The sequence below is a fragment of the Xiphophorus couchianus genome, chromosome 3 (assembly GCF_001444195.1).
Source record: "Xiphophorus couchianus chromosome 3, X_couchianus-1.0, whole genome shotgun sequence".
Taxonomy (NCBI): Eukaryota; Metazoa; Chordata; class Actinopteri; order Cyprinodontiformes; family Poeciliidae; genus Xiphophorus; species Xiphophorus couchianus.
In genome coordinates, this window is record NC_040230.1 from 4,225,996 (window position 1) to 4,242,392 (window position 16,397).

Consider the following 16,397-nt stretch of genomic DNA (forward strand, 5'->3'; position numbering starts at 1 on the left):
AGATGGCTGTCAGCTAGAAAGCTCCTGAAAGTGTGACGTCAAATTGGAACTATGTATTCTATATATTCAATATTCTATCAGATATATCTATTGACAGTGGTCCCATCTGTTGTGAAATATAGTTTTTGATTTGTTGTCCAGTCGTAGGTTTATTTATGAATGAAAGTAAAAATAAATAAATACATAAAAGAATGTTATGTGTTACTTCAGTCATAATAATTAAAATATTACATTATGCTAGGCATCAGTGGAAATATTTGTTGCTTATCTGTTCAAAATAAATAAAATAAAAGTAACTGATCAGGTCGCAAGTTGTTGAAGTTAGAGGGTAAATATCTTGAAAATTTAGTTGTTTTTTTTTTTTTTTACAGGAGAGTATATCAAATCAAGGAAAAACTTTAGTCGTAGGTTTTTTTTGTTTGCGTGTTTAATTTTCATAATAAAATTTAAATAACAGAAACAACAACAAAAAAGAAATAAAGAGTCATAGAGTCTTTTGAGTTTAGATTAGAGCAGTGACATTTATATCATAATTTACACTTTTTGACATTTTGCACATAAATAACTTTGTAAACCAGCATGTAAACAGAGACAGGTATTTTAGGGGATTCTCCTCTGGAGTGAAAACTCTGACCAGAGAAAGAGGAAAGCTTTGGTCGAACATTTGAAACATAATGAAAAAGTAAAAGTAACTACAGGTTATTGAAGTGCACCTGCTACAGAAAATCACAGCTGCTGTAGTAACATTAAGCTGGTCCTTAATGCAGTTTTGTCCAGGTTTACAGATATTGTACACAGTGTAAATTATATAAGCATCGGCACTGAAGGAATAAAGTAGGAGGAGGGGGGCCAGTGCATAAAAGAGGGCCGAGGTGCTTAGGTGTTCTTAACAAGGCAGCAGATGGATGGGGCTGTTTTTCAAAAATAAAACTAATAACAGCAACAACATGAAAAATATATACAAAAAAGGAGCAAACACTTCATCAACACAACGTACATCTTCCCTTCTTCAGCATTTCATTCTTTTAGTCCTTCTTCCCCTGTTTAGATTATTTTGGAAACTGAAGCCAAACAAACTTTGGGTTTTAGCATCTAGTGTAGCTCCCCGAAAACATTTAAAATCCCTGCTGGATACTAACATGATTTCATAAAAAATAAAGATAGAAAACAAAAGATAAGAACAGGGGAAATGACGGCTAATCAGCCTCCTGAGTCCGTTATGTGCTACATTTTAAGTGGGCTATGCCACTCCTTTGGACCGCATGAAGATCTGCTCTCCAGTTCAGTTTGGTTTCTTCTTCAAGTAGAAAAAAAAAGGAATAAATAAAAAACTCCCACCTTCAGCTGTCCCTTTGAACACACAAACACACATATCATCACATCCACACTGAGGTAACTGTTGTGAAAAAATATACAAAAACTGAATGCCCTTTTTTGTTTCATTTAAATTAAGGATGCATCAGAAAAGGACATAGACACTTCAGGATTCAGACGGGTTGAAATAACGCTTTTCTTTGGAAATGAACTAATTTACTGTATGTGCCATAAGTAGGCAAGGTTTTCTACTTTTCCTCTGGCTACTTTCATTTTTGGTATTTAAATAGATAAGCCCTGAATAATGGACACGGAGGAGACTAATAAGGGCAACGACAGAGTGGCTATTTACAGAGAAATTGACATAGGGTAAAGCAAATTAACATCAACAGAAATAATTGTTTTCACCCTATTAGTCAGCAATCCATTCACTTATTGCTTTTGAAGACACAAAATTAAATGCATAATAACTTAGATTATATAACAAGTAATTTATCAAAAACAAGAATGTTCAAAAGAAGAAAAAAATCATTGAAAAATGATAATAGAATTATATTAATTACATTAAAGAAAAAAATCCTTTTTAGGTGATTGTCTAAGAGTAATAAACACTAAAACCACTAAGTAGTCATTGGACATTGTCTCTTGTAGCCCTGAGTGTGTGAGTCCCTGATAGGTTGAAAGCATGGCGTATTCATGGGGATGACAATAGATAATTATTTATTTACAGCTGTTGCTCCCGGCAACAAGTCCACCATGCAGTTCAGAATCAATTTTTCATGTGACTTGCGCATAAAAAAGTCTATCAAGCATGATCCTCTGACTCCTGCTTGACGGTAATGCTAGCAGCAACTGGTGAGATGGGGGTGCTGCGGCGGATCTTGATAACCGACGTCTCGTTCGGGGACTCGAATGCACCATAACCTGCAGACAGAAGATCGGTGGCAGTGCCATTGTAAGTGGGATGGTAGTTGGGGGACTTAAGGTCAGACTCCCTCCACAGCATCCCCAAGACTTGTTTCTCCAACATGGCGTCCATCTCCACTGACCCCTGCAGCTGCTCCAGTCGCTCAGCGTGCTCACTGACGTCGAAGCGCTCAATCTCTTCGTTGGCGCGGTGCACCTCTTCCAAGGCAGCTTGACTTGAGACATTAGGACTGCCTGGACCAGAGGTTGCAGCCAGGCAGTAGCCCTTCAAGTGTAGCCGCAGGCTAACCAGGTGGATGTAGTGGCGGTGGCAGTGGGGGCATTTATGTGGACGTTCGCGGGAGTGCAAGCGCTTGTGCAGCTTGAGGTGGACAAACTGGGTGAACTTAGCAGGGCAGAGCTTGCAGTGATAAGGCTTCTCCCCTGAGTGAAGGCGTAGGTGAGTTTTCAGGTTGCTGGTGCTGCTGAAGCGCTTGTGACAAACCTGAAACAGGAGATCACATTAAAACATGGTTTAAGCAGCTTGTTGTTACCTGTGAGTTATTACAAATAAACTATCTAGCGAATCAGCTCTCTTTGAACAATTTGTCTCACCTGACATTCATGTGGTTTCTCCCCAGTGTGAACCAGGTAGTGTTTTTGCAGATGAGCGAGTTGAGTGAAACCTTTGCTACAGGTTTGACATTTGAATGGCCTTTCTCCGCTGTGCACCCGAAGATGAACCTATAAGGGAAAAATAAAAGCATATTCGCTTAGGTCTCTTCAGGTCATAACCTTGATTATTATGAAGTAGAAACATCTCTTTGTTCATTTAAGTGCCATAAACCTGCTGTACTCCCAGCTGATTACACTGCACGCCTTTCAGAGTGCAGGAATAATTACAAGGTAGCAAATCAGATCAGCGGTGATGATGTTAAAAAGCAATAACAGAGCAAATCCCAAGTCTTACCTTTAGGTTTGACAGCTGCCCAAAGGTCTTACTGCACACGTTGCACTCATACTTGATTTTGCCATTCTGCTTCTTCAGAGGGTAAGGCAACGCCTTATATCCTGCTGACCCTGCACCACGCTTCACTTTGGTCAGATTAATAGCCTCTTCATCTAAGTGACGTTCACTAGTGTTTCCCATATGGGCTGAGGTAGGCTTGGTTGGCACCTGCTCGCTGGGAGGTGATGTGGCGGCAGTTGGCGAGCCGCTGGAGGGAGCGTGAGCTGGTCCGTGTGGGTTAGGATGCCCTGGATAAGAGCTGTGAACTCCTGCTTTGTCTCTCAAAGTAGCAGTTGAGAAGGCACTTCTTGGCCCAGGCAGGAGGTAGTCTCTGTGGGCAGAGATTGAGGAGGGGTGCACAGGTTCAGGTATTACAAGGCGCCTTGCTGCAGGGTCAGAAGGCAGGAGGGATAAATGAGGGGGCATTAGGCTGCTATACACTGGATAGATCCTAGGGAATATCCCTCCTACAGTTGGGACACCACCGCCAGGGAGAGGATAATGTGGTAGGATGTAACGTGGGTACTGAGCAGGGTAGAATGTTGAGGGAAGTGGGGCAGATGGAGGGGAGTAACCAGGGTAAGGATAAATAGAAGCTGGTGATAATGCTGGACCAGAAGGGCTACTGTGAGGGCTGGTTTCTGGGCTGCTTCTTGCAGAAGGGCTTGGTGTGGCCGACAACTGTTTGCCAGGGGAATGAGTTAAGGGGTAACCAGGGTGGCTGGGTTTGAGTAAGTCTTCAGAGAGGGGGTAACGTTGTCTGAGAAAAGGGTAGACAGCACGGGGTTGCAGGGGCCGCTCCGGGCTGTCAGCACAACGTGGGCGGGTGGGAAGAGGCCGGCTGGGCTCCCTCTTGGGAGCTGAGGAGGACGAGGTGCTGTTGGTGCCACGGAGAATGGACAAGACACTGTGCTCCCTCTTGGGAGGACTGGGAGTCATTGACACTGGAGACATACTGGACATTTCAACTGTGCTGTCGTCTCTGTCCACATGCTGCTGCTTGACCTCCATAAGCGACTGCTCTGTAAAGACAAACCAAGACAAAATCAGTCATCAAATAGATCCACATGGCAGCCCACATTAAAGATATGTTAAATCTAACAGGGTGTTTTAAAAGCAACCTATTATATTTCCTTGAACAGATTAGGATGGATTTATGGGCCAGACAAAACATGTTCATTATATTTTTTTACACAAAATTATTCTTTGATATTGAGATTTTTGTCTGGTCAGTTCTGCCTATGTTGAGCTCCTTTCAGACGGACCTGCTTTACGGCTTCTTGTCACTTTAAATCTAAATAAGCTGCTGCTGGCCACGCCCCCAACTCGCTGTTTACATTCACAGGGTAAAATGTTTTGCTGGGATCATTGAGATTATTGAACATATTAACGTTAAAATGAGAAGGTCTAAATACATAATATAAATTCCAAAACCTATCTGACTAAATGACTGATTCAAATTGATTTTGATTTGATCTAAATCTATTTGGATTCTATGTAACCTGACATGAATTGGACCAGGTTTTAAAGTGCCTCAAGATGACATTTGATATGATTTGGCATTATATAGATGAACTGAATTGAATGAAGGAATACCATAACTAACTCAGTAGACTAATTAGGTTGACAGAAGTGATGAACGAGGGTGAGGGGCAAGGTAAGGACCAATCTACAGGAAGTGAGGCGTGACATCTGCCTCCAGGGCTTGTGTGTGTGGGGTATGCGATGCGTGTTTGCCTATAAAATCAAGATAAAATCAGAATGGTGGCAGACAGACAGGACTGATGGAGGGTTTCCTGCTGAAGATATCCTCAGAAAAAGCTTGGCCTCCACCTGCCCTCCTCAGAGCACACACAAACACGCCCCACCCCACGTGACAAGGTACACACACACACAGAGGCGCCTGTGGACAAAGACCTCTGTCTGATTTGTTGACTCTTCCTCTTCTGAACAACTTGCACACACTTCTGATCAAGCGCTTACTCCCCAGCTTTTTCTGGCCATTTGCTATTGTTTCGAGGTCGAAGGGTAAATTAGAGAGCTTCCTCCCTTTAGTCACTCACACCTACAGTCGCCTCCCGATGATGAAAGAGTGGATTAGGGAGGGGAGCTCCCTAACACACATGCTAAAAGCTCTGTGATGTCAGTTAGTAGCACATCTCGGCTGTTAAATTGCCACAGACGAGCCTTAAAATACAGCAACCTATTATCTTAAAGCTCCTTTACAGCCCACCTAACTCTTTACCATGAGGTCGCCCAGAGGGGACTCTGTGTGTGTATATGTGGCTGTAAGAAAGTGTGTGAGAGAAATGGAGGCTGTCAAAAAAAATCCCAAATGTAGCACTGGTGAAATTTACCTCTCTTTCCCCATACGATTTGCCTTCCCAGTCACACACACACACATGCACGCCCACGACCAGTGACCCTTTCACCAGTAATAACGGCAGTGTGTAAACATTGGGGTTATCAGTTAGCCTTCCTCCTCCTCTTTTTCCTCCTCCTCCATCCCTCTTTCAGAAAACAAACAGGTCAGCCATCTTGGAGATATCAATCTGTCAACACGGCCCTTCTGCCAGGAAGTTCAAGTAGTCAGCCGAGTGGGTAGGAGGTGCGGCTCAACCAAACCCTCCTCTGTCTCCTCTCTGGTCTCTTTAAGTGACATGTATATATCAGGGTTATTGGCCAATGCACACACAAGACTACTATGTGTGAGTTTGCATGTGTTCAAGATGAAAAGCAGGGTGTAAATGTGTCGGCATGTCGCCCTTATATCAGCATGAGTGTGGGAAGAGAGGCTGTTCTTTGAGTATCTTTGAAGACACACACACACACACACACACACGGATGACAGGTGTTCTCGAGTGCTAAAACTTGAAGAATGCAAGATGACGGCAGCAATAAGAGCGAGAGAAGTAGGGAGAGGAGAAAGTGAGGGAGTGAGACAGCGATGCATGCTCAGTCATTTTGCTCACACATACACACACGTCTGGTTTTGTAATGACTGTACTGGAAAGAGGCGATGCAAAGAGAAATGATACAGGCAACAGTTGTCTCCTCCCACCATTTAGGAATGTGATACAGGATGTCATATAATTTGGGCCAGAAACTCTGGTGCCCCTCTCTGGTGCCCCCCATAGGCCCAATTTGTGCAAATAATAATGTCATCTTGTGAGGAGCTATGTGGTCAATATGTGCAAAGGCACTATTGCAGACTGAAAAAGACTAGAACTATGAGCTATAAAAATTTATTAATCTCCATTCAACATCTATGTATTTTATACAGATTTTATGGCTGAATAACACATTTGTGGTATTCCTCACTAAGCCAATATTTTGCAATATTTAGTTGCAAATCAGATGGGGGTGTTTCTACCAGTTTTGCACATGTAAAGATTTACATCATTGTCCATTTGTCTTTGCAAAAGGTTACTCAAATTAGGTCAAGCGTTTGCAATATTGCAACAGATTCTCAATTGGATTTGTGTCTAGGCTTTTACTAAACTGTTCTACTGAAAACTTAACCAGTGGCCTTGTCAAAAGTTTCTTCCAGGATTGCTTTGAATTTAGCTCTATCCATCTGTCAGTGACTCCATAGCAGGATTCTGTCTCCACCATGAATTTTGCATGTCAGTCAAAAAGTTAAAGTTGTCTTGGTAGATTTGTATTTGTGTCATTTTCATCCACTTTGCAAAATTATGTTGGGATTTCACAAACAATCCCTCTGGAATACATTCGAGTTTGTGGCTATCCCAAATTGTAACCCTAATGTTCATGCGTGGGTTATAATCTTAATGTATGCATGCTGTTTGAAATTACTTTAATTCCCTCCTGCTGCTGATATTTGAACATGAAAGATTATACAGTAGACTTCCAGTATTAATTATTGGTTTGCACATTATATATATTTAGTATTTGCAATGACAAGGACTTATTTTGCCAGCTTCCTCCTCTTTTACCTTTTGCCCTTTAACTGAGTTTCGGTCTAACGTTACTTAGTCAGAAAGACTGTGGTTTTCTTGGTTTTACTCAGTCAGTCAGTGACATTATTTCTTACTTCGCTTGTAGAGCCAACCTCTTATGAGCCACCGTAACAGACAATTGTTTTACTCATTTTAGGAATGTAAATTCAGATAGCTGAGAAAAAAAAAAAACGAATGAAAGCCCTTGAAACTTAAAGCTCGAACCCTGGGACAAGTGCAGTCAGCAAAAATCCAGGTACAAATCCACTTTAAAGTCAGCTGCAGGTCAGCAGAGGCCTGCGGGGGCTCAAATGACAGATGAGGCTAATTAAAGACGACTCATATAGTAAGTTCACAATGTGTTGAGATAAAGGAGGAGGGGGATCAGGGGATCCCTTCTGTTTCTGTCCCCAGGTCATGCGCATTTTTCCCTGGGTAGTGGAGCCACTCTGGCTGGGTGTGCTGGTTCCTCTGCCACCTTAAGACTGCTATTAGCTTGCAGTCACACCTGGAAACCACTCAACTCCTGCTCTCAGGCTTTGTTTCCCTCTGAGCCCCCTCACTCTTTGATCAGCTTAGCCAAAGTGGATGACTGCAGTGAGTCTACCGTGGTACAAATCTGGTTGTGAGAGGTGAATTCCTCTGTTGATATTTCAGGTAAAATCTTAGAATAATGACTAAAAGTCGCTGTTGTACATCATATTTTTATCATTTTGTGAATACAAACAAACTTTAAGCTCACTTCCTAATAAAAATTGCCAATGAAGACTGAGTCAAGCAAACGTACTCTGTCTCTGCTGCGTTTATTGAGGTCGAGGAAGGCTGTGTGTGTGTGTGTGTTTGAGAACTTTTATGTTAAAAGTGGGTCTTTAAGTGTGTAAGACTGTGGCATTAGGGGCCATACAGCCCTGCGTGTAATTACACTGTCACTGGCACACACATGCACACGCCCACGCACACGCACACACACACACAAGAGTACAGCGATGGCACTGACAGAGATGAAAGGATGTTGGTCTTGTACTTTTGTAAGTGTGTGTGTTTAAGAGAGAGAGAGGAGAGAGAGATAATGACAGACTAACGCTGAGAGAGGAAGGAGACATAGCTACACTAAAAAACAGGCTTTAATAGCGGCGACAGGACACATTCAAGACACATGGACATGCACCACCGATTGATTTAATGTTTGTAATGCAAGCCGGTCACTCCTTTAGGCTTCTAATAAAACCACTGATTTTATTGCGCAAAAGAATCTGAAAGAAATTTCTACTTCTCATCAGCCTCATGTCTCATGAAAGGATGGCAAACAAAAGGTTGTTGAACTTACTGAGTTTTTGCATCATCAGCTCCCCTGATGGCGGGTATCTCAGGCGGCGGGCGAAGTCATGACAGTACCAGACGAGCAGCTCGGCGCCGGCTGGGACGGGCTTCACAGTGTAGAAGTAAATCTCCATGCCATTCTGGCATGCTGCCAGGTTCTGCTCTGCCACCGATTTGGCCGGGTTGACGTACCGCATCCAGTTGGAGCGGGTCTCATCCAGACCGTCCACAAAGTGGTGAAACTCACCATCAACAAAGATCTGGAATGAAAGAAAATAACATTTGTTTTGATCAATTTCACAAGAACAAGAGTTTTATTTTCCTTTTATAAAGTAAAAGTTTTACTTTTAAACTTGCAAAAAAAGGAGCACAAAGGCAAGAAATTGATTGCATCATCAAAAGAACAAGTAACCTACTGTAAATCTTTAAATGAGGCAGTTGTAAATGACTAGAAAGACATGTTTTATCTCAGTTCAAAGCATCAAATTAACAAATCAAACATAATTAGTCCATCTGCAATAAATGTCATCTAAACCACATTTCTTAACCCTTTTTCTTTCTCTATCACCCCTTACCATCTCTCTCCGTCTTCATCACCTTCCGCGAGGCAAAAAAAGACAGACAGAAAGTCTATCACGCAGGAGGAGATCCTCTTTTATATTGAAAAGGGAAAGGAAGGATCAAATCATTTTTAACCTACCACCCTCCCCCATCCCCTTGTGTGTTACTTCTTCATTCTCCCCCTATCTCTGCCTCTCGTTTCTGTCATCTCGCTGCGTGTGAGAAAGTGAGATATGAGCATGAATGGAACCTTAATGAGTTAAGTTTCTGCTTGTGGTTACACTTTTTCTTTTCAAGCGAGTCAAACCCACTACACACACTCACGCACACGCACCTTCTTAGAGTATGTAGGTAGAACAACCATGTAGGTGGTTCGTGAGCGTGTGTTGTCTCATTGTCAGTTACCGGTAGTGATGGAGCGTGTTTTAACCATGTATGTGTGGATTTACAGGAACCTTAGTGTGGCATGTTATTTGTGTGAAGGTGACATCACATCCCCACACACACCAAACAGAAAGCCCTGTTTCCTGTTCAACTGACTGCTTTTTGAAGCGAGAGACGTCACAGGAAGGGGTCTCTCGGGCTTCTGAGGAAATGTGTGTGTTTTCAACCGGCATACTCACCCTCCAGAAGTACTTCCGGTTTGCGTCTTTCGGTACGCTGTCAGCCGTGTAGATCTCACCCACCAGGGGACCGAAGCGGGTTCCTTTGGGGATGTACTCCCGGCTACACACTCCGACCACCTACATGGCGACATACACAGACACAAGCAGGTAAAAAATGTATGTAAGATACAGCAAAGTTTGCGTCTGTTTTTGGAAACTGCTGTGCACATCCATCAGTGACAAGACTCATTAGGCTTTATTTTAGGTCCAAAAACACGCAACCAACCAGCTGTCAGTAGAGGCGATGATTAATGAAATATGGGCACGCTTCGTGTGACTTTGAGCTCGAATGTTTGGTTGAAGAATAACTAAAAAAATCTCTTTCTCTTTCAAATCTCTTTTTCTTGTCACACCTCCAATGATCGCCACATCAAACCTAAACCACTGCCACTTCAAATACTTCAGGGGAAAACACTCAGATACTCAAACGAAAAAAATCCTTTCTCTTCTGTATTTTTTTTTTTTTTTGCTTTATGGGCTGATTGAATCACAGAAGAAGGTGAGATAAAGAAGAGGAAGAGGAGAATTGCAAGGAATTTTCTGCCTAGACTCCAGCCATGGATAGACGAGAAACACGCGCTCACATTTTTTTCTCTCTAGCTAAACCCACGCAAACACAAGTCTTTCCCAAACCCCTTGTTCTCCTGGTGACGTGGGAAATCCCCTTTTCCTCTTTTCCCTTCACAGGACGAGACTCAAGCTTGTTTGCACACAAGCTTTCTTTTCTTACTTGTTAAATCGTTTTAGGTCTTTCCTGATGTCTTCGGAGCAAAACGCAGTTTTCTTTCATCAGCTTGTCCCTTCTTCCTCTCCTGGTCAAACTAAATATTAGCTGATGGAGTATCAGCTCGTAAGCAAAACACACTCCTCTTCACCGCTCTCCTTCCCCTTCTTACCTCAGTTCCCTTTTGATAAGCCACTGATGAGAAAATCTATGCGATCACACCGTTTCACTGATAAACTCACAGTAACAAAATTGACAAAGCTGGAAACTTTTGAACTGCAGTCATGCACATTTTTGCTGGTGTAAACGCCCTGGAAAAAAACACAAAATGGATCAGAGATGCTTTAAAAAGAAAAAGAAAATGCTTTTGTTTCAATCTGACGCAAAATTCTGAAGCAAAATTAAGACACAAATGAACACAGCTTCTTAAATCCACATATAATGAACATTTTAATGAAAAATGTGAACTTTCAGGTGCCAGCCGCCGTGAGTTTTTTTATGTTTTATTTTAACAAATTACAAGAGTGTTACAAGAAGGTCATGGTGGCTGATTGTGAGTTGAGGAAGATTAAAAGATGAATTATGCTAGTAATTTTTTTATTTTTTCATGTCCTATTCCAACTCCAGGTCAAAAGGTTTAAATTAATTTGCTGCAACTTAGTTACTAAACGTAAAAGGTGATATTAAAAGTGTAAGGTGTTCGTTAAGGTGCTGTACAGTGCCCCCTGGCTGCTGGCATGAATATTTCAGTGCGGTGAGAGGTTTGTGGCATGACACACAACTTTCAGGGCTAAATCACTGTAATCTTCTCAGCTGACATGAGTTTCAAACGAAAGATTCAAGCTGAAGAAATGTGTTTTTGTGTAAAATTTGCTTCCATCAGTTTTTATCCCACTTACACACATTTCTTTGTGTTTGTGTGTGTATGTGAGGGTTTACAAGGTAGACACGGCAACCCCCTGCTCTCCGTTTCATGACCAACAACTGACTCACGCCCCTGTTAACGTACAGATGGCTTTCTCTGCTTGGACGCGTGTGAAAAGTTAAGACGGGGGAGAAAGTTTTCCTGTCTGCTGGCAAAAGACTTTGTGAGTGACTGTGTGGGAGTCTGACCTCTTTGGTGCCTGCCAGGTGTTTGAGGACCAGGTTTCTGGGCAACGATGCCTCTGCTCTTGTCGTCATCATTGTGAAGTCAGCGTCTGGCCCCGCCTCCCATGGCGTGTCTTTGACGATGTATGTGCACTTCTCCTCAAACTCTGCCTCTGCCCAATGCGTCATGTCTGCCTCCTCCATGTCCATGTCCATGTCCACGTCGGTGTCGGTCATCGTCTCTGCTCCGTCCGAACCTGTGCTGGTAGCTGTGGAGGCCATCTTGTGGTTTGTGCCGTCCTGCTCCATAGTGTGCGCCCCCTCACTGGTCAACATGGCCGAGCTATGAGAGGTCGCCTGGACGGGGTAAGAAAGAGAAAAAAATACCTTTCATCATCTCTTCTTCATAAAAGTTCTTAAAACTTCCATCTGGAAGTGAACAGTGAGGTAGGAAAGAGATTAAATGGAAAGCAAAAGAAAAAAAAGATGGAAAAACAAGACAAGCAGAAAAATACCAAACATGCGATAAAAAAACCTATGAATATGACAAGTACAAAAACAGCAAATGGTTGAAAAAATCAGATAAGAATAAGAAAGGAGGTGGGAGGAAAGAACTGATTAGGAATAAAAAGGAGACAAAGATCAAAATGAAAGATGATAAAACACTGTGATGAGTAGAGACAAAGAGAGGAGAGGAAGATCCGTGATTATTATATGTAGTGACTCAGTGGGAAGAGGGGGGTTGAGTAATGCCTCAGTCACACACAAACACATGTGCACGCACACACACAAGCGCAAAAGCACACAAAGGATCAGGCGGTAAATGTGTCGTCAGCCGTTTCGACTAGATGGTAACTAATTTGGGAAACGATTCATTCATGTTTCAGTTGCATAACCTGATTTGTTAGATTTGTCTTTTTCTCTGCCTTTGGAATCTAATGATTGTTTGACATTTTTTTAGGAAACTTATTCTACTTTTGTCTCCCTCTATGACATAATACTACCAGATTAGATGACCACTGCCCTCAAGCAAGATAAAAACACAATGTAGCAAAAAAAAAAAAAAATCAGTCAACAACTTTTTAGTTAATATTCAAGTTTTATATAGTTTTTGTACATTCACATTAAGTGGAATAAAATAAATTTTGGAAATCAGGCTCGATAGTTTCCACCTTGAACACTTTCACTATCCTTTTGCCTAACGGTTTCCAAGACCAGTCAAAATATGGCTCAAACAAATCTGTTTATCGGCAATTTTTCTGTTTTTTCACTTCTCTATATTATGACTCATTGTTTTTCTGACTTTAGAAAGAAATGGTCATGTTTCCTTTTTATCAGTTATTCTGTATATAAGTAATATTTCTCAAAAGCATGCTGAATTTACTCAGATATTGCAAATGTAATATTGCCCATGTTTCTGCGCTCTTCGACCCCCACCACCCCCCATTCACCCACATCTCCCATGGGTTGAAGACAGAGGAAGGAAATGCTGTCTGTGTCTGAATGAAGCTAAAATTGGAAGCAGAGTGGCAAAGCAGCGGAACCGGCAAATCATCCCAACTCCCGGCGTGTGTGTTCTTGTCTGAATGTGTGTGTGTGTTGGTAATGGACAAGGGGGAAGTGATGAGGAAGGGAGCGTCAAAAAAACTTTTCCATTTGGGGGGCCACGGCAGCGCAAACAAAAGTTCAAACACGATCCCACCCAAGACAATCCCACACACACACACAGGAGCAGAAATCCACACAGGGGACAACATGCTGCTTGTCCCACGCTGAAGAGCGGAAAGCAGCAGATCTTCGTTGACCACATTTCGCTCTGTGAAATTATCTGAAGCCACAAGAAAGAAAATTGTTTCACTTCCAAGTGACTTCGGCTAAAGCAAATAGGGTTTTGATCCCCAAGAGTAAAACAAGTTTCTGAATGAAAAGTAATTATAAAACTTAAGTTTGCTTTAATTAAGATTCAATTAAAAGCCACAAAAAAGCAAAAGCATCCTGGATTCAGAGAATATTCTTTCTTGCAAAACTGACCTCCCTTGCTTAAGAGTCACATAAAAAAGCATGTTAAAGTTAATTTTAGTTGCATTAAACATTAAACACAAACAGACCAAATGCCCAAAATACATTAAAATCCAACAAAAGCCACAGTATCCATGATTTGATTTGTAAAACTATAAAATTCCCAGTGAGTAGTCCTTCTTTTTCCCAGACAGCAGCTGAAAACTCGCATAACCAGACGTCTCCGCTTTATTTGCCATTGAAATGAATCAGATCAAAACAGTGATCACATATTAAAATGTCTCTTTTAATATCTTTGCTTTCAGCAAAACTGTGAATCCTGCCTTTGCATAACAGCTGCAGCATCAAAAACTAATAGTGAAACCAAGAACCAAGAAACAATTCATCTCTCGTGTATTTAGACCAACTGAAAACATTTAAAAGCTGAGCCTGCACAAAGTCTGAAAGATTTCAAACTTAAACATTGACAAGCATAGATGGATTGTTTTTAATCAGAAAAATGGAAAATACTTAAATTATTTTGTTGCCATTGAATATGCCTATAAAATTAGAAACTTTATTGGAAAAACAAAACTTGTTTTTGCATAAATTAGTGAATAAAATGTATTAAAGTAAGCAAAAAGTGCCTAAATTTTAACACAATCCCAGGAATCGATTTATGAAATACCCCAAAAGCACCAGCTAAAAAACAAAAAAGGTTTAAGAAATTTGTCCAAAAACTCATTTCAGTGTAATAATAAAAATCTTAAAGTTTGTAGATACTGCAAAAGTAGTAAAAGTTAAAAGTTTAAAAAAAAATGTCAGATTTAGTTGACAGTCTGTTTTTGGAGTTCACAACTTTTAGTATAAATCATGAAGTGTATACCAAGTGTCAAAAAAGTCCAAAAAGTTAGATAAAACCCCGTACAATTTTCTATGTTGCACTCTAAATCAGTTGTTAGTAAAATGACAGAGAAGCCGAGGGTGTTCAGAGCTGCTCTGTACTCACCGTGTAACTTTGGTCCCATCCACACATAGGGACGAGCACCGGGATCCTCTCTGGAAGTCTGCCTGTGAGGATAGAGAGTTTATGCGGGACAGGTGTAGTTCTCCCCTTCTGCCTTCCCACTCCGAGTGCTAATACTCCACACCGAGCTCTCAAGTTTCTTTGGGCAGGAGTGTGTGTGTGATCCACTTGGAGACCTGATATTAAATGCCTGACAACATCAACATCTCTCAGACTAAGCCCTCTCCCTCTCCTTCTCTCTCTCTCTTGCTCGCTCACTTGAAGCCACACCCACAAAGCACTTCTCACACGGCTTTCACCTGAGGCCATGAGCCATACACACACAAACACACCCCCACACATAGCTAAAAATGTAACTCCTATTTTTCCATCAAAATAAAGATTTTTCTACATGATAATCACAAGGTGATTGTGTGATTTGGTGTATTGATGTGTGGAAATGTCTTCGACCAAGTTTAAAATGTAAACATGTATGCGCATTCTTGTGCATGATTGTGTCTAGTGTGCGTGTGCGCGTGTGTGTCTGTGTCTGCATGTTTGTGCGCTTGTATAAGGGAAGTGTTGAGTCACCGTCACAGGATGTCCCTCTCTTCCACAAGATAACACACACACACAAAATTGCACTCTAGGGGGCAGAACTGATCTGCTTTGGTTTCTTTTGCAAAATGAAATTTAAAGTACACCCACTCACTCTCCTGTGTTATTCTTTGCCCTTTCTCCGTCACTCCCTTAAAAGCGTTTTCTGCCTTTGAGTTTGTCTTTTTCTTTCTTGCATTTTTTTTAATATTAACATTCTTCCTTTCATCCCCCCAAATTATGAAGTCTTTTTTGGGTAAATTAATTAAGACTGAGAAAAGTGAAACTTATTTTTGTCTTATTGTATTAAGATATAAGAATGAAAACAGGTATGAGCACTGAGAGGACTGGTAAAGGGAGTGTCTCCGACTTACTCCAAGACTGTTACAACACATGCGTTAAAGACTTTCTGAAGAAAATTTTTTAGAAAAGCACCTAAGATTTATTAAGTTTATTAAAATTTCACTCAAACAGTTTCCATATGCTTATGATTTTAGTGTGTGCCTATTTTAAAACCGACTAAAAGAGCTTTTGGGACGGGAGAATGGGGGTAGAAATACCTTCTCCTGATCCTATAAACAGCCTTCTGCTTCCACTTCTACTCTACAATCATAGCTAATACTAGCTGCTGTAAGCAGTTATCGCAATCAATGATCTAAAGAATTTCTGCACGCCTTACTATGTTTTTCTCTTTCGTCTAAACTGGGTGAGCAACGGGAATATTTTTTTAGGCTTTGTTTGCTTTTAACAACTGTGCTTTTCTCTCTGGGCTGCATTAACAATGTCCATTGTGCGTCCTTTGAAGGAGAATAACAGTATTCAACTTTTAAGTGTTGCACAATAAAACAATAATTTTTTAAAAAAATCTAATTGATTTGACCTGAACGTTTGAAATAAATATGGAGCCTCATCAGGACAGAAAAAAGAGGGAAGCACTTATGCAAAATCCTCAGCAGGACTTAAAAGCGAAAGAAAAACACAGACTTTTAAAAATCCTCCAAGTGTCCCCTCACATAAATATATGCTCGGCCAAAGTGCTTTGAAATCAGAAAATTTTACAACTTATGATGCTTTTCATTGTTAGCAGACTCTGGCCTTGAATGCATGCAACGCGAGATGCGAGGTTACAAACAATACAGTCTGGTTAAAATTATAAACATCTGCTATTTAGTTTAAGTCAAATCCATTCTTGAAAATTAGTCTTTACGACTCTGTTGATGTCAGTCTTAATATGCTTCATTTTGCAAGC

At 41.2% G+C, this 16,397-nt stretch overlaps 1 protein-coding gene across 1 annotated transcript; it reads right to left on the bottom strand.

The window, feature by feature from the left end:
* Nucleotides 1-501: 501 nt before the first annotated feature.
* On the bottom strand, nt 502-14,904 carry prdm1a (PR domain containing 1a, with ZNF domain). The gene is made up of 7 exons (XM_028013487.1): nt 14,555-14,904; nt 11,572-11,904; nt 9,693-9,812; nt 8,516-8,768; nt 3,191-4,251; nt 2,836-2,964; nt 502-2,725 (listed from the first exon to the last, which is right to left on the bottom strand). Exons 1-7 carry the CDS (start codon nt 14,879-14,881, stop codon nt 2,120-2,122), a joined length of 2,829 nt encoding a protein of 942 aa, XP_027869288.1. The 5' UTR covers nt 14,882-14,904; the 3' UTR covers nt 502-2,119.
* Nucleotides 14,905-16,397: the final 1,493 nt, after the last annotated feature.

Excerpts from the sequence above, each read along its gene's own strand:
- prdm1a (XM_028013487.1), bottom strand. The coding sequence starts at position 14,881 with ATGGCCTCAGGTGAAAGCCGTGTGAGAAGTGCTTTGTGGGTGTGGCTT. Across the intron at positions 11,905-14,554 it reads GATGGGACCAAAGTTACACG|GCGACCTCTCATAGCTCGGC; the intron begins GTGAGTACAGAG and ends TACCCCGTCCAG. Across the intron at positions 2,726-2,835 it reads AGAAACCACATGAATGTCAG|GTTTGTCACAAGCGCTTCAG; the intron begins GTGAGACAAATT and ends CTCCTGTTTCAG.